Raw genomic sequence first — 25,585 nt, forward strand, 5'->3', positions numbered from 1 at the left:
CATGCTATTAATATGAACAAAAACTGACCATATCATTCAAAGTTTTCCAATCGAATATAAAATCATGGAAACAAAACTGCACAACAGTAAACGTCTTTAAACCTGACATGAAGTGATTATCACATTTATATCACTAATGCTAAAATTGCACAATGCTATAGTGTTTAAAAAGTACGGAAGTTATTTACTAATTGCTTCAAAACATAAAAGATTTAGGCATCACTTGAAATATATAGTACAACACAACAAAGCCTTTGGAGAAATGCACAATACAGGGGCATAACCTTTTATCCAGGATTCCAAACACTGGCCACCTCCAAAAACCATCACTTTTCAGTAATAAAAACACCCAACCGCCTCGCTCCTAGCCCCCCTCCCCTCCCACGCAGCCGCCCCTGGCCATCTGTCCGTCAGTTGCCCCTGCCAATCTGTCTATCGCCACCCTCCCCCAACTAATTCTCGAGGCGGCAGCAGGGGTACAGTGCTGCCAAGCTTGGAGTTCACTTTTGGCAGCGGCTGACCACAGCTCAATGCGGGAGCAACGGCCGTCTTCCTTACTCATAACCCCCCCCACCACAGGTGAATCCACTCTACCGGAATCAGTGCGGTCCCAGCTGCATTGGGGATTATGGGTAAGGGAGATGGCCATTGCTCCCACACTGAGCCAGCCACCACCTGCTTCCCTCCCACCAGGTGCTTGGGGCAAGAGTCACCTTTCCACTGAAGGTAAGACGGCCGGACGGTGGGGACAGGAGCAGCAGGGATGGGGGGGTGGCAGGGGTTGGAGCCAGTTTTATTTAAAGTCTTACTTTAAAATTAAAAAAAAACATGTTAGTGGTCTTTATTTATCTAAATTCATTTAACACCCCATGCCCCTGTTTTGTGTTATTTTGAAACATCATATTTGCTTCAAGGGACTGCCATTTTAAAATGATTCTGAAATCCAGAAGATTAAGAATAACAGCAGGTGTCCAGTCCCAATGATCCTGAATAAAAGGTTAGGTACCTGTAGACCAGAGCCAGAAAAATCAACTCTAAAATCCCTGCCAGGTCAAACCTGGAGAAAGATTCAAAATCCTACTGATTTCAATGGAGAATTTGGGCTTACAGTTGAGGCAGGGAGGAAGCTTATGTTTTTTTTCCAACAATTATGCTTTAGCTTAATGATTCTAATTATTTGATAAATCTTTGGATTGATTTTTAAATATTTATTTTAAACTGTTATAGTCGAGATTTTAAAAATTATCAAAGTTAAATGACAACTTTGTCAAAAGATGAGTCTTGCTGAGACTGGCTTTATAAAGGGTATTTTGGGGCAGGGCCTTCACATAATATTACCCATGGTTCAATTATCATCCAGACCTCACAGGATTACTCAAAAGTTAAAGTCAACATATTCTCTCCACTCAGCTCTGGATCACCTAGACCACACATGTCAAACTCTGGCCTGCGAGCCAAATTTGGCCCGCGATATAATTATATTTGGCCCGCAAGATCATTTCAAAAATGTATTAGAGGTGGCCCGCTGGCCGCCGCGCCATAGTGCATGCACAGTAATACAACAAATCCCAGAATGCATTGGCGTCAGCCTGCTAATCACCCCCACCTCCTCTGTTTACGTTGCAGGGTCTCACCGTGGACTCTGGTTTTGGGGCCTGGCCGGTGTCAGGGGAAGCCAAGGCCACTTCCCAGCGCCCGGAACCGGAAGCCTCGGGCCTGACCTTGCCAGGACCGTTGCCCACTCCCCCTCCCTGCCGCAGGCTGACCCGCGACTCACGGTGATGGGGCCGCTGATCCGCCGAGATGCCGCCTTGCAGCGAGAGCCGATCCCCTCGCACTGTCGTTGTCCAACCCAATCGCCCGTAAACCCCGCCCTCCCGCACACAGGCCTGAGTAAGTATTATGAACTTTAATCTCAGGATAAAATGATCTTCCAATAGCTTCATGTCACAGTGATAAATATATTCCTGGCTAAAAATGGTCCTGCACCTGGATACAAGCTCATTAGGCATAAAACTTGAAAAGTGTGTAAATCAAAGGATATCTGTACCAATGGAAAAAGGGCATGGCAAATAACCCTGCTAGAGTCCATGCCCACAATCAGTCACCCATTTGATTGTTTCAGGAATCATGTTATTCTCCCACATTCTCAATAGCCCTCAGATTTTACTATTCGACAGCACACTAGCAACATTTGACAAATCCTCTATAGAGAAATATTATGTATTGAATATTTTATTTCTCATTTGTTAATGCTTCTGGAAAGAGTTTATCCAAAACTATTATTAAACATTTATTTTAATAAGAAAAAGTTTAACATTACATATGTTGAAAGAAGAGAAAACATGCAGATGTTGTTGAAAATTTTCAATAAATATTTAGTTCGGCCCTCGACTTAGTCCAAGTTTTTAATTTTGGCCCTCCGTGAATTTGAGTTTGTCACCCCTGACCTAGACCATAGGTGTTTCAGGCCATCCTTTATTGACTACAGCTCAGCTTTTAACATCATTTTCTCAGTGCTGGCCAACAAGCTCCAAAACCTAGGCTTCTGCACCCCACTTTGCCACTGGATCCTTGACATCCTCATCGGAAGACCAGAGTCAGTACGAATCGGAAATGTCTCCTCCTCACTGACGATCATCATAGGCACGCCTCAAGGATGCGTGCGTAACCCATTGGTCTACTTGCTATACACCCATAACTGAATAGCTCGGCACAATTCAAATTCCATCTACAAATTTGCTCAAGACACCAGAGTCAGCAGAATCACAGGCAGTAATGAGGAAGCGCACAGGAGGGAGAGAGATCAGCAAGTTCAGTGGTACGACAACAATCTTGCACTCACCATTAGCAAAACTAAAGAGCTGATTGTGAACTTCATGAAGCAGTCCTCATCAAGGGGCCAGCAGTGGAAGAGTAAAGCACAAAGTTCCTGGATGTCAGAATCTCTGAGAATCTGTTCTGGGGACTCCATGTCAATACAAAAATGAAGGCAGCTCACCAGCAGCTAAACTTCATAAGGAGTTTGAGGAGATTTGAAATGTCACCAAATTTTCTTGCAAATTTCTACAGGTGTACCGTGGAGAGCATTCTGAGTGGTTGCATTACTGCCTCGTATGGAGATGCCAATGCACAGGTCGAAAAATCTTCAGAGTTGTTATCTTGGCCAGTGTCATCACGAGCATCAGTCTTCACTCCATTAAGAAAGCGGCCTCTATTCTCAAGGGCCTTCATCACACAGGCCATGCCCACTTCACACTGCTACCATCAGGAAGGAGGTATAGAAGCCTGAAGATGAACACCCAGTGGTACAAGGACAGCCTCTTCCCTTCTGCCATCAGATTTCTGAATGAACAATGAACCAGACTACCTTGCTTTCTCTTATTTATGCATTAATTTAATTACTTTTAAATGTAATTTATACAATATTTTCACTATAATGCTGTCACAAAACAATGAATTTCAAGACATGTTGACAATAATAAATTCTAATCCTAAATGAGGGGAGTGTTGAAGTTAAGACAGTTGATGTCTCACTGTTAGAAAAAGTAAAGGGAGTGGTAAATCACAGCATCTGCCGACTTTCTTGCTTAACTCAGTTCAGTATGCAGCTCAGCTTGTCTTTGAAGCAGTGAACGTAATATACTGTTATTGAAGTATCAGCTCAATAGCTGCATTATCTCAGAACCAAATAGCTGTGGCTGAAAGTTCCATTCCACATTGTGACAATTCAATACAGACTGAAATATCATGGTAGTGCAAAGAATCAGTACCAAGTTTGATGAGGATGAATTATTACATGAAGCAATTGTCCTGAGTTTTCAGTTGAACATGGAAGATCCCAATCAAAATAAACACACTTCAATTAATTCTTCATACCACCTTCAGCAACAAAAATAATTTTTTTTAAAATTTTACCGCCGTATGTGGAAACATGTGTATGCAAATTGTCTCCTGCTTTTGCCTACATGACTGTGAAATTATTTAAAAACTAAATAATTCTAAAGCATTTTCATGCTTAACATTAAAAAAATATCTAAATCTATGTTTTTCCCCTGTGACAGATTATATCATATTTTGTATTATATACAGATATGTATTAGAGGAGATAAATTGTGGAGTTTTTTTTAAATGAAGGTCACAAACAAACAAAAACACTTCACAAAACAGATCTCATTTAAAATGCCAGAGCTCTGCTCAAGACTGACAGTCCAGGCTCCGGGTGCCTTTGCAGAAATTTTGAAGAATGCCTATGGAGACTTCACAAGTAGGTGTTAATTGGACATGATGTGGAGTGATGGAATATTGTTATGAAGGAAACAGACTCAGAAGATTTGGTCCTGTGCCGCAATCTGTCTGAATGCAGTCTGCTGTTCTAAGAAGGTCATGCAGTCTTGCAAGCAGAAGAGAGGAGACCCAACAGGCTTTGAGAGAGAGAGAGAGAGAGAGTGAGACAGCGGGAGAGAGCAGGGGGCGGGCGGGAGAGAGCAGGGGGCGGGCGGGAGAGAGCAGGGGGCGGGCGGGAGAGAGCAGGGGGCGGGCGGGAGAGAGCAGGGGGCGGGCGGGAGAGAGCAGGGGGCGGGCGGGAGAGAGCAGGGGGCGGGCGGGAGAGAGCAGGGGGCGGGCGGGAGAGAGCAGGGGGCGGGCGGGAGAGAGCAGGGGGCGGGCGGGAGAGAGCAGGGGGCGGGCGGGAGAGAGCAGGGGGCGGGCGGGAGAGAGCAGGGGGCGGGCGGGAGAGAGCAGGGGGCGGGCGGGAGAGAGCAGGGGGCGGGCGGGAGAGAGCAGGGGGCGGGCGGGAGAGAGCAGGGGGCGGGCGGGAGAGAGCAGGGGGCGGGCGGGAGAGAGCAGGGGGCGGGCGGGAGAGAGCAGGGGGCGGGCGGGAGAGAGCAGGGGGCGGGCGGGAGAGAGCAGGGGGCGGGCGGGAGAGAGCGAGAGCAGAGAGCGAGAGCAGAGAGCGAGAGCAGAGAGCGAGAGCAGAGAGCGAGAGCAGAGAGCGAGAGCAGAGAGCGAGAGCAGAGAGCGAGAGCAGAGAGCGAGAGCAGAGAGCGAGAGCAGAGAGCGAGAGCAGAGAGCGAGAGCAGAGAGCGAGAGCAGAGAGCGAGAGCAGAGAGCGAGAGCAGAGAGCGAGAGCAGAGAGCGAGAGCAGAGAGCGAGAGCAGAGAGCGAGAGCAGAGAGCGAGAGCAGAGAGCGAGAGCAGAGAGCGAGAGCAGAGAGCGAGAGCAGAGAGCGAGAGCAGAGAGCGAGAGCAGAGAGCGAGAGCAGAGAGCGAGAGCAGAGAGCGAGAGCAGAGAGCGAGAGCAGAGAGCGAGAGCAGAGAGCGAGAGCAGAGAGCGAGAGCAGAGAGCGAGAGCAGAGAGCGAGAGCAGAGAGCGAGAGCAGAGAGCGAGAGCAGAGAGCGAGAGCAGAGAGCGAGAGCAGAGAGCGAGAGCAGAGAGCGAGAGCAGAGAGCGAGAGCAGAGAGCGAGAGCAGAGAGCGAGAGCAGAGAGCGAGAGCAGAGAGCGAGAGCAGAGAGCGAGAGCAGAGAGCGAGAGCAGAGAGCGAGAGCAGAGAGCGAGAGCAGAGAGCGAGAGCAGAGAGCGAGAGCAGAGAGCGAGAGCAGAGAGCGAGAGCAGAGAGCGAGAGCAGAGAGCGAGAGCAGAGAGCGAGAGCAGAGAGCGAGAGCAGAGAGCGAGAGCAGAGAGCGAGAGCAGAGAGCGAGAGCAGAGAGCGAGAGCAGAGAGCGAGAGCAGAGAGCGAGAGCAGAGAGCGAGAGCAGAGAGCGAGAGCAGAGAGCGAGAGCAGAGAGCGAGAGCAGAGAGCGAGAGCAGAGAGCGAGAGCAGAGAGCGAGAGCAGAGAGCGAGAGCAGAGAGCGAGAGCAGAGAGCGAGAGCAGAGAGCGAGAGCAGAGAGCGAGGCAGAGAGCGAGAGCAGAGAGCGAGAGCAGAGAGCGAGAGAGCAGAGAGCGAGAGAGCAGAGAGACAGACAGAGAGAGAGACAGAGAGCAGAGAGACAGAGAGCAGAGAGACAGAGAGCAGAGAGACAGAGAGCAGAGAGACAGAGAGCAGAGAGACAAGAGCAGAGAGACAGAGAGACAGAGAGCAGAGAGACAGAGAGACAGGGAGCAGAGAGACAGAGAGACAGAGAGACAGGGAGCAGAGAGACATGAGCAGAGAGACATGGAGCAGAGAGACAGGGAGACAGAGAGCAGAGAGAGAGCAGAGAGCAGAGAGACAGAGAGCAGAGAGACAGAGAGCAGAGAGACAGAGAGCAGAGAGACAGAGAGCAGAGAGACAGAGAGCAGAGAGACAGAGAGCAGAGAGACAGAGAGCAGAGAGACAGAGAGCAGAGAGACAGAGAGCAGAGAGACAGAGAGCAGAGAGACAGAGAGCAGAGAGACAGAGAGCAGAGAGACAGAGAGCAGAGAGACAGAGAGCAGAGAGACAGAGAGCAGAGAGACAGAGAGCAGAGAGACAGAGAGCAATGAGACAGAGAGCAGAGAGACAGAGAGCAGAGAGACAGAGAGCAGAGAGACAGAGAGCAGAGAGACAGAGAGCAGAGAGACAGAGAGCAGAGAGACAGAGAGCAGAGAGACAGAGCAGAGAGACAGAGAGCAGAGAGACAGAGAGCAGAGAGACAGAGAGCAGAGAGACAGAGAGCAGAGAGACAGAGAGCAGAGAGACAGAGAGCAGAGAGCAGAGAGACAGAGAGCAGAGAGCAGAGAGACAGAGAGCAGAGAGACAGAGAGCAGAGAGACAGAGAGCAGAGAGACAGAGAGCAGAGAGACAGAGAGCAGAGAGACAGAGAGCAGAGAGACAGAGAGCAGAGAGACAGAGAGCAGAGAGACAGAGAGCAGAGAGACAGAGAGCAGAGAGACAGAGAGCAGAGAGACAGAGAGCAGAGAGACAGAGAGCAGAGAGACAGAGAGCAGAGAGACAGAGAGCAGAGAGACAGAGAGCAGAGAGACAGAGAGCAGAGAGACAGAGAGCAGAGAGACAGAGAGCAGAGAGACAGAGAGCAGAGAGACAGAGAGCAGAGAGACAGAGAGCAGAGAGACAGAGAGCAGAGAGACAGAGAGCAGAGAGACAGAGAGCAGAGAGACAGAGAGCAGAGAGACAGAGAGCAGAGAGACAGAGAGCAGAGAGACAGAGAGCAGAGACAGAGAGCAGAGAGACAGAGAGCAGAGAGACAGAGAGCAGAGAGACAGGAGCAGAGACAGAGAGCAGAGAGACAGAGAGCAGAGAGACAGAGAGACAGAGAGCAGAGAGACAGAGAGCAGAGAGACAGAGAGCAGAGAGACAGAGAGCAGAGAGACAGAGAGCAGAGGACAGAGAGCAGAGAGACAGAGAGCAGAGAGACAGAGAGCAGAGAGACAGAGAGCAGAGAGACAGAGAGCAGAGAGACAGAGAGCAGAGAGAGCAGAGAGCAGAGAGACAGAGAGCAGAGAGACAGAGAGACAGAGAGACAGAGAGCAGAGAGACAGAGAGACAGAGAGACAGAGAGACAGAGACAGAGAGCAGAGAGACAGAGAGCAGAGAGACAGAGAGCAGAGAGAGAGAGCAGAGACAGAGAGAGCAGAGAGACAGAGAGACAGAGAGACAGAGAGACAGAGAGACAGAGAGACAGAGAGACAGAGAGACAGAGAGACAGAGAGACAGAGAGACAGAGAGCAGAGAGACAGAGAGACAGAGAGACAGAGAGACAGAGAGACAGAGAGCAGAGAGACAGAGAGCAGAGAGACAGAGAGCAGAGAGACAGAGAGAGAGAGAGAGCAGAGAGACAGAGAGACAGAGAGCAGAGAGAGAGCAGAGAGCGCAGAGAGAGAGCGCAGAGAGAGAGAGCGCAGAGAGAGAGCAGAGAGAGAGAGAGCAGAGAGAGAGAGAGAGGCAGAGAGAGAGAGAGCAGAGAGAGAGAGCGCGAGAGAGCAGAGAGAGACAGAGAGAGAGAGAGCGCAGAGAGAGAGAGAGCGAGAGAGAGAGAGCGCAGAGAGAGAGAGAGCGCACGAGAGAGAGAGAGCGCACCGAGAGAGAGAGAGCGCACCGAGAGAGAGAGAGCGCACCGAGAGAGAGAGAGCGCACCGAGAGAGAGAGAGCGCACCGAGAGAGAGAGAGCGCACCGAGAGAGAGAGAGCGCACCGAGAGAGAGAGAGCGCACGAGAGAGAGGAGAGCGCACCGAGAGAGAGAGAGCGCACCGAGAGAGAGAGAGCGCACCGAGAGAGAGAGAGCGCACCGAGAGAGAGAGAGCGCACCGAGAGAGAGAGAGCGCACCGAGAGAGAGAGAGCGCACCGAGAGAGAGAGAGCGCACCGAGAGAGAGAGAGCGCACCGAGAGAGAGAGAGCGCACCGAGAGAGAGAGAGCGCACCGAGAGAGAGAGAGCGCACCGAGAGAGAGAGAGCGCACCGAGAGAGAGAGAGCGCACCGAGAGAGAGAGAGCGCACCGAGAGAGAGAGAGCGCACCGAGAGAGAGAGAGCGCACCGAGAGAGAGAGAGCGCACCGAGAGAGAGAGAGCGCACCGAGAGAGAGAGAGCGCACCGAGAGAGAGAGCGCACCGAGAGAGAGAGAGCGCACCGAGAGAGAGAGAGCGCACCGAGAGAGAGAGAGCGCACCGAGAGAGAGAGAGCGCACCGAGAGAGAGAGAGCGCACCGAGAGAGAGAGAGCGCACCGAGAGAGAGAGAGCGCACCGAGAGAGAGAGAGCGCACCGAGAGAGAGAGAGCGCACCGAGAGAGAGAGAGCGCACCGAGAGAGAGCGCCGAGAGAGAGAGCGCACCGAGAGAGAGAGAGCGCACCGAGAGAGAGAGAGCGCACCGAGAGAGAGAGAGCGCACCGAGAGAGAGAGAGCGCACCGAGAGAGAGAGCGCGCCGAGAGAGAGAGAGAGCGCGCCGAGAGAGAGAGAGCGCGCCGAGAGAGAGAGAGCGCGCCGAGAGAGAGAGAGCGCGCCGAGAGAGAGAGAGCGCGCCGAGAGAGAGAGAGCGCGCCGAGAGAGAGAGAGCGCGCCGAGAGAGAGCGCGCCGAGAGAGAGGAGAGCGCCGAGAGAGAGAGAGCGCCGAGAGAGAGAGAGCGCGCCGAGAGAGAGAGCGCGCCGAGAGAGAGAGAGCGCCGAGAGAGAGAGAGCGCCGAGAGAGAGAGAGCGCCGAGAGAGAGAGAGCGCCGAGAGAGAGAGAGCGCCGAGAGAGAGAGAGAGCAGAGAGCGAGCAGAGAGAGAGCAGAGAGCGAGCAGAGAGAGAGAGCAGAGAGAGAGAGAGCAGAGAGAGAGAGAGGAGAGAGAGAGAGAGGAAGAGAGAGAGAGAGCAGAGAGAGAGAGAGCAGAGGGAGAGAGAGCAGAGGGAGAGAGAGCAGAGGGAGAGAGAGCAGAGGGAGAGAGAGCAGAGGGAGAGAGAGCAGAGGGAGAGAGAGCAGAGGGAGAGAGAGCAGAGGGAGAGAGAGCAGAGGGAGAGAGAGCAGAGGGAGAGAGAGCAGAGGGAGAGAGAGCAGAGGGAGAGAGAGCAGAGGGAGAGAGAGCAGAGGGAGAGAGAGCAGAGGGAGAGAGAGCAGGGGGAGAGAGAGCAGGGGGAGAGAGAGCAGGGGAGAGAGAGCAGGGGGAGAGAGAGCAGGGGGAGAGAGAGCAGGGGGTGAGAGAGCAGGGGGAGAGAGAGCAGGGGGAGAGAGAGCAGGGGGAGAGAGAGCAGGGGGAGAGAGAGCAGAGGGAGAGAGAGCAGAGGGAGAGAGAGCAGAGGGAGAGAGAGCAGAGGGAGAGAGAGCAGAGGGAGAGAGAGCAGAGGGAGAGAGAGCAGGGGGAGAGAGAGCAGGGGGAGAGAGAGCAGGGGGAGAGAGAGCAGAAGGAGAGAGAGCAGGGGGAGAGAGAGCAGAGGGAGAGAGAGCAGAGGGAGAGAGAGCAGAGGGAGAGAGAGCAGAGGGAGAGAGAGCAGAGGGAGAGAGAGCAGAGGGAGAGAGAGCAGAGGGAGAGAGAGCAGAGGGAGAGAGAGCAGAGGGAGAGAGAGCAGAGGGAGAGAGAGCAGAGGGAGAGAGAGCAGAGGGAGAGAGAGCAGAGGGAGAGAGAGCAGAGGGAGAGAGAGCAGAGGGAGAGAGAGCAGAGGGAGCGAGAGCAGAGGGAGCGAGAGCAGAGGGAGCGAGAGCAGAGGGAGAGAGAGCAGAGGGAGAGAGAGCAGAGGGAGAGAGAGCAGAGGGAGAGAGAGCAGAGGGAGCGAGAGCAGAGGGAGCGAGAGCAGAGGAGCGAGAGCAGAGGGAGCGAGAGCAGAGGGAGCGAGAGCAGAGGGAGCGAGAGCAGAGGGAGCGAGAGCAGAGGGAGCGAGAGCAGAGGGAGCGAGAGCAGAGGGAGCGAGAGCAGAGGGAGCGAGAGCAGAGGGAGCGAGAGCAGAGGGAGCGAGAGCAGAGGAAGAAAGCAGAGGGAGAGAGAGCAGAGGGAGAGAGAGCAGAGGGAGAGAGAGCAGAGGGAGAGAGAGCAGAGGGAGAGAGAGCAGAGGGAGAGAGAGCAGAGGGAGAGAGAGCAGAGGGAGAGAGAGCAGAGGGAGAGAGAGCAGAGGGAGAGAGAGCAGAGGGAGAGAGAGCAGAGGGAGAGAGAGCAGAGGGAGAGAGAGCAGAGGGAGAGAGAGCAGAGGGAGAGAGAGCAGAGGGAGAGAGAGCAGAGGGAGAGAGAGCAGAGGGAGAGAGAGCAGAGGGAGAGAGAGCAGAGGGAGAGAGAGCAGAGGGAGAGAGAGCAGAGGGAGAGAGAGCAGAGGGAGAGAGAGCAGAGGGAGAGAGAGCAGAGGGAGAGAGAGCAGAGGGAGAGAGAGCAGAGGGAGAGAGAGCAGAGGGAGAGAGAGCAGAGGGAGAGAGAGCAGAGGGAGAGAGAGCAGAGGGAGAGAGAGCAGAGGGAGAGAGAGCAGAGGGAGAGAGAGCAGAGGGAGAGAGAGCAGAGGGAGAGAGAGCAGAGGGAGAGAGAGCAGAGGGAGAGAGAGCAGAGGGAGAGAGAGCAGAGGGAGAGAGAGCAGAGGGAGAGAGAGCAGAGGGAGAGAGAGCAGAGGGAGAGAGAGCAGAGGGAGAGAGAGCAGAGGGAGAGAGAGCAGAGGGAGAGAGAGCAGAGGGAGAGAGAGCAGAGGGAGAGAGAGCAGAGGGAGAGAGAGCAGAGGGAGAGAGAGCAGAGGGAGAGAGAGCAGAGGGAGAGAGAGCAGAGGGAGAGAGCAGAGGGAGAGAGCAGAGGGAGAGAGCAGAGGGAGAGAGCAGAGGGAGAGAGCAGAGGGAGAGAGCAGAGGGAGAGAGCAGAGGGAGAGAGCAGAGGGAGAGAGCAGAGGGAGAGAGCAGAGGGAGAGAGCAGAGGGAGAGAGCAGAGGGAGAGAGCAGAGGGAGAGAGCAGAGGGAGAGAGCAGAGGGAGAGAGCAGAGGGAGAGAGCAGAGGGAGAGAGCAGAGGGAGAGAGCAGAGGGAGAGAGCAGAGGGAGAGAGCAGAGGGAGAGAGCAGAGGGAGAGAGCAGAGGGAGAGAGCAGAGGGAGAGAGCAGAAGGAGACAGCAGAGGGAGACAGCAGAGGGAGAGAGCAGAGAAAGAGAGCAGAGAGAGAGAGTGAGAGAGAGAGCGAGAGAGAGAGTGAGAGAAAGAGAGAGCGAGAGAGAGAGCGAGAGAGAAGACCAAACAGGTTTTGAGAGAGAGAGAGAGAGAGAGCAAGAGAGAAGACCAAACAGGTTTTGAGAGAGAGAGAGAGAGAGCGAGCGAGAGAGAAGACCAAACAGGTTTTGAGAGAGAGAGTGCGAGAGCAAGAGAGGAGACCAAACAGGCTTTGAGAGAGAAGAGAGAGAGGAGAGAGAGAGAGGAGAGAGAGAGAAGAGGGAGAGAAAGAGAGAGAGAGAGAGAGAGAGAGAGAGAGAGAGAGAGAGAGAAGACCAAACAGGCTTTGAGGGAGAGAATGAGAGAGGAGACCAAACAGGCTTTGAAAGAGAGAGAGAGAGAGCGAGAGAGACTAAACAGGCTTTGAGAGAGAGAGAGCGAGAGAGGAGGCCAAACAGGCTTTGAGGGAGAGAATGAGAGAGGAGAGATTGGACTGTGAATCAAATAACTTTTCTAAACTTGTACCCATTACATACATGTGAGCTTCGAATTAGAAGGGAGTTAATAGTAATAAGTTAAAGTTTAATACTGTTTATAGGTTTAAAGAAAATTAAAAGTAACTTTTGTTAAGCAACCATTTGTCTTGGTGAATTTCTATTGCCGCTGGATTTTGTGGTCCTCTGGGCCCGTGACACCCCTCTTATGTCCATTAATATGAAAAACACTACTTCAAAAAATAACTTTTACTTGCCTGTCTTTAAACGTGATATTTTGAAGATTGCACTTGGTTTTTCATTAGTTATGAATCCCAACAACTGCCACACAGGCATTCCACACTTGTCTGGATAAGAGAAATATACAGATCCTCCTGCTCCCACTGGAAATGGTGTTGTTCCCAGCATGAAGACCACCACATGATTGACATTCTCATAATCCGGAAGATTAAATACAAATTTCCCCTCTGCGACTTGTTGTGCATCTGTCTGCACCTAGTCATTGGGGAGAAACACCATCAGTAGATGCACAATTCAAGAAATAGATGACCTAAATATATTTCAGCATTTTCACAATAGAATTGATGACAATATATAAGACCACATCTCCACTATGCACAGTGACATCTCGTTTTAACAGACCAATATCCAAAGTTTATATGCTCCTCTTCGTCTTCTATTGAGGTAACCCTTTAATCCTTTCTCCTTCATGCAGAATCCTTTTTATTAAATATATGTTTGCTATTCACCTCAAATATTTCACCAGTACCATTTTCTTATGAAGTAAACATTTCACCCAAGATTTTTATTAAATTAATTAGCATTAATGTACATTGATGGTCCCTTATTTTTGTTTCATCACGTGAAAACATCATCTTTTTATTTCTGATGCATCACTTCATAAATCATAAACTCTTTCTCCCCCTTCCTCAAGATGTTCAATAATAATGTATAATTAGTTTTCATGCTGGAAAATCCTTACTGCATATTTTCTTGATTCATTTTGAAATATGGAGACATAAGATCTTATAAACATTTAATGTAATTGCTCTTGCTTTTGAAAATAAAAGTGCTGCAAGAGCACTATTGATGATGCTTCATTTACCTCCATAACTAATATTAATCTTATAAATCTGTACCATTCCTTTAAACTTTCCAAGGAGTAAGTGGATAGCTTATTTCAACTTATTAAAATACACCAATTAATGTTATTCTGCATTTAAATTTAATTTCTTTTACTCAAATTTTAAAATATATTTTGTCAAAATCTTAATTGGTATTAATCAAAACCACCAAATTAATGAAATTGCCAACATTCTGATTTGTCCCACTTTAAGTTCCAGTACCATCCAGTATTTTAAAGGAAACAGGACCCATCAACCACACTGGAATATTATTTTCCACCTTCCACTAAAGTTACCATTACCCTATTAATAAAAGTTATAACCAGAACTCTCCTCCAAAGATAACACATAACAAAAGAAATACATAACATTAATTTTAAACCATTGATTTGACTAGATTTAAGAATTAATCACCTTATAATTTCCCACTGAAGTCAATAAGACCAGTTAACTTACACCATCTTCAACTTGTACAGGCTCAGATGACAAATTTGCCCATCTATTTAATAAGGATCCCAAGATAAAATTAATATTTCAGTATGAGAAAGGATATATAGTTTAAAATCTGAGGCAGAGAATAGAGATCAAACTCTAATAATTTGTTATCCAACTAAACAAAAATTGTGATAGTTTGGCATCTGTTCTTTAAAACTGACCAGAACATTGTTTCACTCTCCCCCTTTGAAAATTACCAGGCCCGATTGCACACCCCTACACTTCTTTGAAACTGACCAGGAACTCATTTCACCACCACGCCTCATCCTTCTCTTGAAAAATGACTGCTCTGTTTACAGCCACAAACTGTTCCTTCCACCTATTACTCCCTTGAAAATGACTAGGTAGGACCTCAATTCACTCTCCCCAACTCCACTGAAGATGACCAGGACCTCAGCAAAACCAGTTCCCTTTCAACTGACCTGGACTCCTACCTCCCCCTCAGTGTTACCTTTAAACTTTCTTGAGAGAGTTTAACATAATGTGTAGTTGACCTGGATTAAGTGGTCCATCCATGTTTTCAATTACCACACAATATGGCTTAGTAAAATCAATAGGTTGAAGCAACAAGTTTTTTGAAAAAAAAACACAATGGCAGATTTGTGCAAAACTGTGACAAAAGAATTTCTATATGATAATGTATGAGGTTGTCTAGCTTGGATTCAACAATGGATGTAGTATTTTTAAACAAGAATGCTTAAATATCCTGTATAAAAATTGATAAAATAAGTACTGATTATTATCTTCAGGAAGGGAAATCAAGAGGTGTACTATCCAGTGAACAGTGGGGGATCAGAGGTGGAGAGGGTGAGCAAATGTTAAGTTCTTGCAAGTCACCTACTCAGAGGATCTTTCCTGGACCTAACATACTAATGGCATGGTGAAGAGAGCACGTCATTGCCTCTGTTCCCTCAGGAGTTTGTAGAGGTTTGGTATGATATCAGAAATCCTGGAAAAATTTCTACAGATATATGGTGGAAAGTGTGCTGACTGGCTGCATCATTCTCTGGTATGAGGACACCAACACTCCTCAGTGGAAAGCCCTCCAAAAGATAGTGGACAGAGCAGGCAAACCATCTCCACCATCAAGAACCTCCATAGGGTGCACAGCTGTCGGAAAGCAGCAGCAATCATCAAGATACGCATCTCCCAACACATGCTGTTCTTGCTGCTACCATGAAGAACGAGGAAAAAGTGCCACATGACTCACACCGCCAGGTTCAGGAACAGCAGCTACCCCTCCACAGTCACACTTCTCACCTCAGCAACAAATTCAGAGTCTCATTTAAGGACTCTAACTTGCACACTTTATTTTTTTTCTCTCTCTGCATTGCAGTCAGTTTGCATACACTTTGTTTACATGCTTACATGTCTTATTGAATAATTTTTTTCAAAATCAGAATTTATTGTCATGAACAAGTCACGAAATTTCTTGTTTTTCAGCAGCATCACATTCATCTAAACCACCTTACAACAATAAATAAAAATACTGCATGAAAAGCCAAAGTAAGGCATTGTCTTTGGTTCATTGATCATTGCTCAGGCATCTGATGGCAGCGGGGAAGAAGCTGACCTTGTGCCACTCAATGCTCATCTTCAGGCTCCTGTACCAGGCATGGCCTGGCGGAGGTTCTTGAGGAAAAGGCAGCTTTCTTACGACACTGTCTCTTGTAGGTGTCCTTGATGGACTGAAGTCTGGTGTCTGTGATGTTGCAGGTTGCAGGCTGAGTTAACAACCTTCTAGAGTTTTTCTTGTTCTGAGAGTTTTTTGTAACATTGAGCGCAAGGTTGTTGGCAAGACTGAGCTGATCTATCTTTCTCCTGCACACTTCCTCAGTCATTTGTGATTCTGCTGACAACTGTGGGTCATCAGCAAATTTGTAGATAGCATTGGAATTGTGCCTTGCCACACAGGCATGGGTGAATAGTGAGTAGAGCAATGGGATAAGCATGCATCCTTGAAATGTACCTGCGTTGATAATTAATAAGGAGGAGACTTTTTTAACCAGTTCGTACTTACTGTGGTCTTTCGATGAGGAAGTCAAGAATCCAGTTGCAGAAGGGGGTGCAGAGGCCTAGGGAGTGGAGCTTCTTGATCAGCGCTGAGGGAATAATGGTGTTGAAGGCTGAACTGTAATCTATAAAGAGCTGCCATATGTATGAGTTGCTGTTTTCGTGGTGATTCAGAGCTGAGTGGAAAGCCAGCGATATTGCTGTGGAGTGTTTGTGATGAAAGGCAAATTGCAGTGGGTCCAGTCCTTTATTAGGTATGTGTTAATTCTGGCCATGTCCAGCCAATAAGTGGTAATTCTCAGGGTAGTATGTGATGTCATGCATGTACTCTGACAATAAATGTGAACTTTGTAATAAAATGAAGCCCTTTTATAAAAGGGCATGGAATATTAAAGTGAGGAAAAATCCTTCAATCTTATTTGCTCAGACTATCGTACTGCACTGGGTTTTAGACAGCATGCGTCAGAAGAGAAACATCACTCAGAGCACTTGGAACACATGTTATGAAGGTCATATATACTCCATGTTGCTATGGACAGACCCCAAGTTGTTACAGGAAGGGAAGGAAGAAATTGCTGGGCCATTGGCAATGATCTTGCCATACTCCTTGGCCACAGGAGAGGTGCCGAAGAATAGGAGAATGGCAAATGTAGCACCCTTGTTTAAAAAACAAAAAGAAGAATCCTGGGGGGGGGGAGGGGGGGGCGTGGCAAGATGGCGTAGGGAACAGACGTGCCTTCCAGACCTCTCCTGACTCTGATTTATTGTTTTGTCTTTAAGTGCCCGTTAAAGTTCTTTTAAAAGTTTATAAATAATAAGAGGTGTTGGATTAGTGCCTAATGGTTTATATGCAAAAAAAGGTAAAACATCAACAGACTGTTAAAAAAACTACATTTTCCGAAATTGTCTGAGCCTACTTGTTTACAAGAAGCCAGGACTCAGCGTAGAATGGATCCAGAAGAAGACGTACAGAATTCAGCACTGAAACTCCGTTTTATACCAGTAAGGCTCTTTGAAGGTCGCACTCAGCAGCTTTCAGAACAAAGAGCTGGCCGGGTGCCAGTATTTCACACAACGGCCACTGTGAATGCTGTTACTGAGATTTTGACAGTTGAATCAGCTGGGGTGCCACCAGCTGGAGAGTTAAAGAGCTGTCATTCGACTGCTACAGTGGTGGCGCTGCAAAATGCATCTTCAATTACAACGGTTTTTCCAGACATCGATTCAGTGAAGATGATTAAAGAGATTTGGCTTAAAAATAACCCTGATCTTCAGTCTCCTGGCATTGCTGGGGGGACTTTGAGAGGGATTTTTATACGAAGTCAAACTGCTAGAAAAGATACTAAATTAAGGGAAGAGACAGAAGATCCCGTGGTCTCTAAGGAACAGCAAGACCCCATTATGCCTGAATCTACTTCTGTTGAAATGTTTGTTAAGGATCTTGAAGATAAGATATATTCTGTATTGAGTCACTTAGCTAATTTTGTGAACCCGTTTATTTCCAAGATTAATGCGATGGCGGAAGCCATTAATGGAGCTTTTAAGCTTGAAACCATTGAAAGATTTGAAATGTGTGATCAAGGTTTTGTTGATGTACAGGATCAACTGCAAGATGAAAATAGAATAATTGAAACATTGCAGATCCAAAATAAAAATTTAGCAAAAAAGGTTGATTATTTGGAGAATCAATCTAGACGGAACAACGTGAAAATTGTTGGTTTGCCAGAAGGCATAGAAGGACCAGATCCAAGAAAATTTTTTACTGAATGGATTCCACGAGTGTTAGGACAGGATAAATTCCCTGAAGGTTTAATACTGGAATGTGCTCATAGATTTTTAAGAAGAAAATCTTTTTCAGGACAGAATCCAAGACCTGTTCTGATCCGTTGTTTAAACTATTGTGACAGAGAGACAATTTTACGTACGGCTATTAGAAATGCCCAGCAAAATACATCTCCTTTGATGGTTCAGAATAATCCTGTTTTCTTCTATCAAGATTTGAGTCAAGAAATTATGTTTCAACGACGCGAATTTAATTCTGTGAAAGAACGGTTGTGGAAAAAAAGACATAAGGCAACATTCAGGTATCCTGCGGTACTGAAGATTTTTCAGGATGGAAATCAGCCAAAGTTCTTTGACAATCCTAAAGAGGTTATGGACTTTGCTCAGTCTCTACCAATCATGCAGTTTCAGGAACGATGTAGTCCTTTAAGGTCTCCAAAGAGAGTAGAGATGTAAGGTGGGATCCAGTTTTTTTAAAAGAAATGGAAGCAATGGTGACCGAAGTGGTAACGTTGATATAAAGAAAATAAATCTTTTATCTTTTTTTTTGAGAAGAGTTTAAATAGTTTAAATAATGATTATAGTTTAATGAAATGGGAGTTGGGAGAGGGAACTGGGTGGGCACTAGTTTCTAGAAGTCATCAGCTACCTGTGAGTTATCTCACACCCAATATTTTGGGGGAGTTACCGCTTTGGGCAGTTTAAACAGGAGGAGGTAGTCGTGACCTCCGACCTGTTTTTTTTTCTTTTTAATTTTTGGGTTAAGAAGTGAAGTTTTTTTTAATTATTTTTTTTTAAATAAATAATTTTTTTAACTCTTTTTGTTTTCTGATTGTAATTGAGAGGGAATTAGGAGGTTTTTTTTCTCTCCTTTTTTTTCTTTTTTTTGGGGTTTTTTTTTTCTCTTTTTTCTCTCTATTTTAAGAGGATGATGTCACAGAAGATAATAAGTCAAAAATTGAGGATGTTGAATTAGATGAAGAGGAAGATGAGGGGAAAGGTGATAAGAAGAAAAAGAAGAAAATCAAGTACAAATACATTGAGGGAAAAGAGTTTAATAAAATTAAGTTAATTTTGATAGAAAATTTTGAAGATGTTATAAATGAAAAATATGGAGAATTTTATAAGAGTTTGAACTTTTTTTTCTTTTTTTTAAATATAAGGGGAGGGGAAGGGAATAAAAAGTTTATCTGATTGTTTTTCTAAGGGATGTTTTTGTTCTCTCGATGAATTATAAAGGAAACCTGGTATTAATAAAAATTCTGTATTTATGTATTATTAATTATGATTTTTTGTATAACAGATATGTGGTTGATATATGATTTTAATATTTGAACTTAGTTTTAAAGTGGATTTCATTTGTTAAATACATGTATTATGTTTGATTTAAATATATGTTTAAGGGTATTATTTTAGTATTGATATTTTTTTTGTTGTTAGTAATTTTTTTGTCGTTGTTAAGTTTATCCTTTTTTTTGTAAGTGGGGTTTTTTCTATTTTATTTACAACATTGTTAATTAATTCTTCACTCTTTATATTGGGGGGAGGGTTGGACTAATTTTAAATTAGACGATTAATGTGTTATAATTATTGGGGGGGTTAATTTGTGTAGTTTAATGATGTAGTATTCTAATTTTTATTATCTTATTTTTTATTATTTCTTTAAATGTAATTTTTATTTTATTCATGTCATAAAATTTTAAATAAAGTTTACAAAAAAACAAAAAGGAGAATCCTGGAAATTATAGACCAGTGTGTCTAACATCAGTGGACAAACTGTTGAAGATTATTAAGGACAGGATTTATGAGCATTTAAAGAAATACATTCCTCTCAGCAATAGTCAGCATGGCTTTGTGAGAGGAAAGTAGTGTCACATGAGTCCAATTGAGTTTTTTGAGGAGGTAACAAAAGATGTTGATGGAGGTAGGGCAGGAGATTTCATTTTTTTATTGTCAGAGTACATACTTGACATCACATAAAACCCTGAGATTCTTTTTCCCATGGGCAAGGTAGAATTACTACTTATTGATAGCGCAAAAAAACTGACTCAATGTACACATGTAAACAAACTTACTGTTCAATAAGAGAGAGAAACAAAATCAATAGTGTAAAAGTCCTTAAATAAGTCCCTGAGTGAATTTGTTATTGAGGAGTGTTACGAGCCCAGAGGACTCCAAAACCTAGCAGCAATAGATATTAACCAAGACAAATGGTTACTTAAACTAAAGTTGCTTTTAATTATCTTTAAACATGAAAATAGAATCAAACTTTAACTTATCATTATTAACTTAACTTAACCCCCTTCTAATTCTAAGCGCACGTGTAAGTAATGTGTGTAACTTCAGAAAAGTACTTTGGTTCACAGTCCAATCTCACTTCTCATTCCTCCAAGTTCACTGGTTGCAGGCAATTCTTACACTGTGCACAGAATTTAACATGTACAAAGTTCACCAGGCTTTGGTGCTCAAAAGGTAAATGGTTACTGCTCAGGAAGGTTCTTGTCAGTTTTCAGAGAGAGATTGTTGGTCCAGGACATCCACAACTGATGTACTTCCATCAGTCACCTCAGTGTCTTGCTGACGAAACATGCCCCTTTCAGGGTTCTCCAGATGATAACCTCTTTCTTTCAGGTCACCACAGAGTTCCTTTTTGTTTCTTTTATTCCAAGTGAAACATTAGACAGCCAGTCCTCTTCTCTTGCATGAACCACAAGGGCTTTGACTAGGCAATTTTCCAAACTGGATTTCTTGCCAACTTGTCCTGTTCCAGTTCCAGCTGCTCTCTTGTTGGGTGTAACCCTCTCCAAGTGATATGTGTGTGTGTGTGTGTGTGTGTGTGTGTGTGTGTGTGTGTGTGTGTGTGTGTGTCTCTCACACACATTCAGGAAAAAGCCTATTTGACTCTCTCTGCTTGCAAGATCCTCTTACAACATCAAGTTCTCCTTCTAGACAGTCTGCAGCTCCAGCATTCTCATTCATCTGTTGCCTTTGAAAAACTACAATCCATTACTGAGGTCTCTTGAGCACTCTTCAAAACTCTTGCAAAATCTTAAAGAAGCCACTATGTCTAGCATTAGCAGAGCTCCAGTATTTCAAATAAGATCTGTTTTAAAGTGTTTGTATGTGACCTATTCGAACAAACTTTTTCCAATTTATCTCCCAAAAACATATATACTCTGTCACAGGAGTCTGATAATGGAGAGGCACCTTTACCTCTTTCCTGATGATAGCAGCAAGAACAGAGCGTGTGCTGCGACATTGGGGAGAGTTTTACCCATGGTGTCCTGGGTTGCGTCTACTACCTTTTGCAGAGCTTAAAGTTCAGGGGCATTGGTGTCCCTAGACAAGACCATGATGCTGTCAGTCACCATACTTTCCACCACACATCTACTGAAATTTATCAGGGTTTCCAATGTCATACCAAATCTCTGCAAATTTTTGAGGAAGTAGAGGCACTTATGTGCTTTCTTCACAATGCCATTTGTTTGTTTCGTCCAAACAGATCTTCCGAGATAGTGACTCCCAAGAATTAAATTTGCTCACCCTCTGATCCCAGCTCCTTGATTCTGGTGATATTGAGTGCAAGGTTTTTGTTGGTGCACCATTCAGCAAGTTTTCAATCTCCCTTCTGTATGCTGACTTATCACCCCTTTTTATTCAAACCACTACCGAGATGTGGTAATACTTGGATTTTAGTAAGGTAGTTGAAAAGGTTCCCCATGGGAGACTCATTCAGAAAGACATGAGGCATGGGATCCATGAAACCTTGGCTATGTAGACTGAGAAATGGCTTGGCTGCAGAAAGATTAGTAGATGGGAAGTATAGTATTCTGCCTGGAGGTCAGTGACCATTGGAGTTCCACAGGAATCTGTTCTGGGACTCCTACTGCTTTGTGATTCTTATAAATGACCTGGATGAAGAAGTAGAGATGGGTCAGTAAGTTTACGGATGATACGAAGCTTGGGGGAGTTATGAAGGTTGGAAGATTTATGGAGTGTTGGAAGTTGTTATAGGCTACAACACAACATGATGTAGGTAGATAGGATGCAGAGATGGTGGAAGAGTGATAGATGAGTTCAATCTGTATAAGTGTGAGGTGATGCATTTTGGAAGATCAAACATGAAGGCAGAGTACATGCATGAACAGAGGTACACTAGGGTCCAATCTATAGATCTCTCAAGGTTGCTGCGCAGGTTAATAGGATTGTTAAAAAGGCTTATGGTATGCTGGGATTCATTAGTTGGGGGACTGAGTTCAGGAGTCGTGAGGTAATGCTTCAGCTCTATAAATCTCTGGTGAAATCACACATCATGAAGGGCTCAAGCCCGAAACGTTGATGATGTATCTTTATCTTTCCTATAAAAAGTACAGTTTGACCTGCTGAGTTTCTCCAGTATTGTGTTTTCACTTCAACCACAGTGTCTACAGATTTTTTGTTTTACTTAGAATATTGTGTTCAGCTCTAGTAACCTCATTATAGGAAGGATGTAGAAGCTATGTAGAGGGTGCAGAGGAGATTTAGTGGATGTTGCCTGGATTAGAAAATATGCTTTATGAGGCAAGGTTAACAGGGCTAGGGCTTTTCTCTTTTGAATGAAGAAGGATGAGCAGTGATTTAATGGACAAGATTATGAGAGGCATAGATATGGTAGACGGCCAGCACCCTTTTCCCAGGGTGGGGGCTAGCCAGAGAAAAACTAGAGGACATTTGTTCAAGTGAAGGGAGGAAAGCTTAGCAGAGACATCAAGGGCGAGTTTTTTTTTTTGCATAGAGAGTTCTGGGTACCTGGAATACATTGCCAGGGGTGGTGGTGGAGGCTGAAACAATAGGGACAAACAACAGACTCCAAGACAGGAATATGGATTAAAGAAAAAAAGGAGGGTTAGGAGTTAGGAAGGGTTTAGTTTTTTTTAGGGGATAGGTACATACAGTCAGCACAACATTGAGGACCAAAGGGCCTTTACTGTGCTATGTGATTGTTACTTGGATATCCACATCTGCCTCAACATCACCCCTACCTCACTGTGTCAGTTTTATCAAACTGTGCAGAACTCTTGTTCCAAGTAAACAGTGAATTAAAGCCTCTTGATGCTTTTCATAAATTGAATTTCCTGAATATCCTATCTATCCCTCTTTGGCCCAGAAATGAGGTTCCAACCACATAGAACTATAGAACACAACACAGAAAACAGGCCATTCTAGTCTGTGCCGAAACATTATTCCACTCGTCCTATTGACCTGTACCCAGTCCGTAACTCTCCAAACCTCTCCAAACCTCTCCCATCCATGTATCTATCCAATTTATTCTTAAAACTTCAGATTGAACCCACATTTACCATGTCAGAAGGCAGCTCTTTCCACACTCCCACCACTCTGAGTGAAGAGGTTCACCTTTCACCCTAAAGCCATGCCCTCTTGCATTTCTCTCCTCATCTAAGTGGAAAGAGCCTACTCACATTTACTCTGTCTATACCCCTCATAATTTTGTAAATCTATCAAATCTCCTCTCATTCCTCTATGCTCTAAGGAATAAAGTCCTAACCTGTTTAATCTTTCCCTGAAACTCAGCTCCTGAAAACCTGGCAACATCCTAGGAATCTTCTTTTCATTCTTTCAATCTTACTGATATCCTTCCTGCAGTTCGGCAATCAGAACTGCACACATACTCCAAATTTGGCCTCGCCAATTCTTATTTAACCTCACCATAACACTCCAACTCCTATACTCAATACTTCATAAAACATAAATCAATGAAGGCCAAAATGCCAAAAATCTTTTTACCACCCTGTCTACCTGTAACACCACTTTCATGGAATTATGCATCCTTATTCCCAAATCCCTTTGTTCCTCTGCACTCCTCAATGCCCTACCATTTACTGTGTAGGTCCTACCTTGGTTTGTCCTTCCAAAATGCAATACCTCAACACTTGTCTGCATTAAATTCCATCTGCCATTCTCTAATCCATTTTCCCAGCTGGTCCAGATCCTCTACAAGCCTTCCGCACTGTTCACAATGCCTCCAATCTTAGTGTTTATCAGCAAACTCGCTGTTACAATTTACCATATTACCATCCAGATTATTGATAGGGACAACAAACAACAATGGTTCCAGCACCGGTCTCTGAGGCACACTGCTCATCACAGGCCTCCAATCTGAGAAGCAATTTTCCACTACCACTCTGTCTTCTCCCATTCAACCAATTTCAAATCCAGTTTACAACCTCTCCATGGATATCTGGTGTCTGAATGTTCCAAGCTAAGTGGGACCTTGTCAAAGTCCATGTAGACAACATCGATAGCCTTTCTTGGTAACTTCCTCAAAAAAAATCTATAAGATTTGTTAAACATGACCTACCACCCTAAATCCATGCTGACTAACCTTATATGGCATCAACATGGAAAATCAGTTATTTCTGCTTGCATTTCAGAAACCCATCCATACTTCTCGACTTTCAAAGCACTCGTGAGTCCTCTCTCATTCAACCTTCGTAATTATATTGCCTGTTTCCCTCATCCTCACTTACATTGATTAAATACACCATTCTAGAAATCCTGTCACAAATCAGCTCCCCGATCTTAAAAAGTTTACCCATGGTGCCCACGCTTTCAGCTGCACCTAAACAGCTGCCAGATATCATTCCTAAATGTTTCCCTTCTTTTCCGTTTGCTCTCTGAAACTGTTTTCTAAATATTTATAGTCTTCTGTGCTACATTTACTATCTGTGGTTCTCTGCGTTGCTATCACTCGTGAAGTGTTTTGAGAGGTTAAGGTTAATTAAGAGGATGAAGTCCTGGTTTGGAGGCGTCAGCCTGACAGACCCATTCACACCTGCCCCCTTCAACCTGCTGGTGAGGGTAAGGTCCCACACCACACAAGGCACTGCATTCCCAAAATATGGCAAGGGTATCAACTTCTTTATAAAACAACCCTTCGTTCCTCTCGTTATTACTTTAACGTCAACTATGGGGTTGCTTTCCACTCCAAATCATCGGCTTTGCCAGGTGCAACCCCAAAATAAACTTACCAATCGACCGGCAACCAGGCATCCGAACATTTTGTCTCAGCAAATACGCCGTCCCTATGTGCCTCGAACCCAACTCCAAGCAACCTCTGACATGTTAGTACTCCACTCCGCCTCCCCTCGCCCACGGAAGGAAGCTTCTCGAACCCGCAGCAGCGCCGCCGCCGCCCTCCGACCTTTCACACCGGAAACGCTCGGCGGGCCGCCATTCCCATTGAAATCACGTCCCCGATGATGAGCCACTGGAAACGCTTCCCTGCAAATTATTTTTTTTTGGCAAATCATTTGATTGAGGTCTGATTTCTTCTGCGGGTTATTTTTATTACCGGCTTCTGACGCCGTCAAGGAATATCACCGATTGTTTTGTTAAGTTGGGCTCCAGAGGTGGCGTTTCTCCAGGGCAACGTGAATGATGGGGGCTCTCTGCAATCTTTCATTCCGAGCAAGATGAATTAAATTGCAATTTCCCGTGACATTTTAGACACTGCTCTGGTTGGTATTCGAGACCTCTGTCCAGTGGTGGCCTGCGACCTTTCTCCGCTTCCTCGGTGCTGCCTGCTTCTCCCAATACCTCGAGGAATGTATTCGTGTTCTTAGTTACAAGAGGTGTCAATTGCTATGGAATATCAAAAATTATCTGGAGATGTATAAAATGGAGACAAATGAAATCTTAAATTCCCAGATAAAAACAAAAATAGATGTTGGAAATTTAATTACAAAACTAAAAATTATTTTCTGAAAAATGTGAATCTACTCAGATGATGCCCATCAGGAAGCCAAATATAAAGAACCAGAGAATAAGTAGGATAGAGAATTAAAGTTACAAAACTGGACATTCCGAGTTGCCACTGCAAACTGAACAGGTATGTTTGACTAACCAATCACCTCATTGGTTTGCTTTCCCCCAATTTAGAAAAGATCTTTTTTTGTTCACAGCTAACCCTAACCGCACATTAGGGTATAAAGTGATATGCGGCCAGCTTTAGTCCATCATTTACCAACTCCAAGATCTGTGCTTCAATGTGTATTTACATTTTCTTTCATACCACATCCTTGGCTGAATGATACAAATGTATCCACTATTCAGACTATTGTGCACCAGTGTGCAAGCACCATTGAAAGTCCAAAGTAACTACTATCTAACAATCGCTTGA

At 45.6% G+C, this 25,585-nt stretch overlaps 1 protein-coding gene and 1 pseudogene across 3 annotated transcripts in view; one reads left to right on the forward strand and one right to left on the reverse strand.

The window, feature by feature from the left end:
* Positions 1–24,573, reverse strand: part of hikeshi (heat shock protein nuclear import factor hikeshi) — a 57,512-nt gene extending 32,939 nt beyond the window's left edge. For all 3 annotated transcript variants that reach the window (XR_011342118.1, XM_069890907.1, XM_069890909.1), the window contains exons 1-2: positions 24,435–24,573; positions 12,250–12,487 (exon numbers count right to left, since the gene is read on the reverse strand). Coding sequence is in view for 2 of the 3 variants with exons in the window: in XM_069890907.1 (XP_069747008.1) it covers positions 12,250–12,487; positions 24,435–24,464 (268 nt within the window). In the remaining variant the exon portion in view is untranslated. The remainder of the gene's footprint in view (positions 1–12,249; positions 12,488–24,434) is intronic.
* LOC138739732 (RNA-binding protein 25 pseudogene) lies at positions 7,654–11,085 on the forward strand (annotated as a pseudogene).
* Positions 24,574–25,585: the final 1,012 nt, after the last annotated feature.

The sequence above is a fragment of the Narcine bancroftii genome, chromosome 7 (assembly GCF_036971445.1).
Source record: "Narcine bancroftii isolate sNarBan1 chromosome 7, sNarBan1.hap1, whole genome shotgun sequence".
NCBI classification, from domain to species: domain Eukaryota; kingdom Metazoa; phylum Chordata; class Chondrichthyes; order Torpediniformes; family Narcinidae; genus Narcine; species Narcine bancroftii.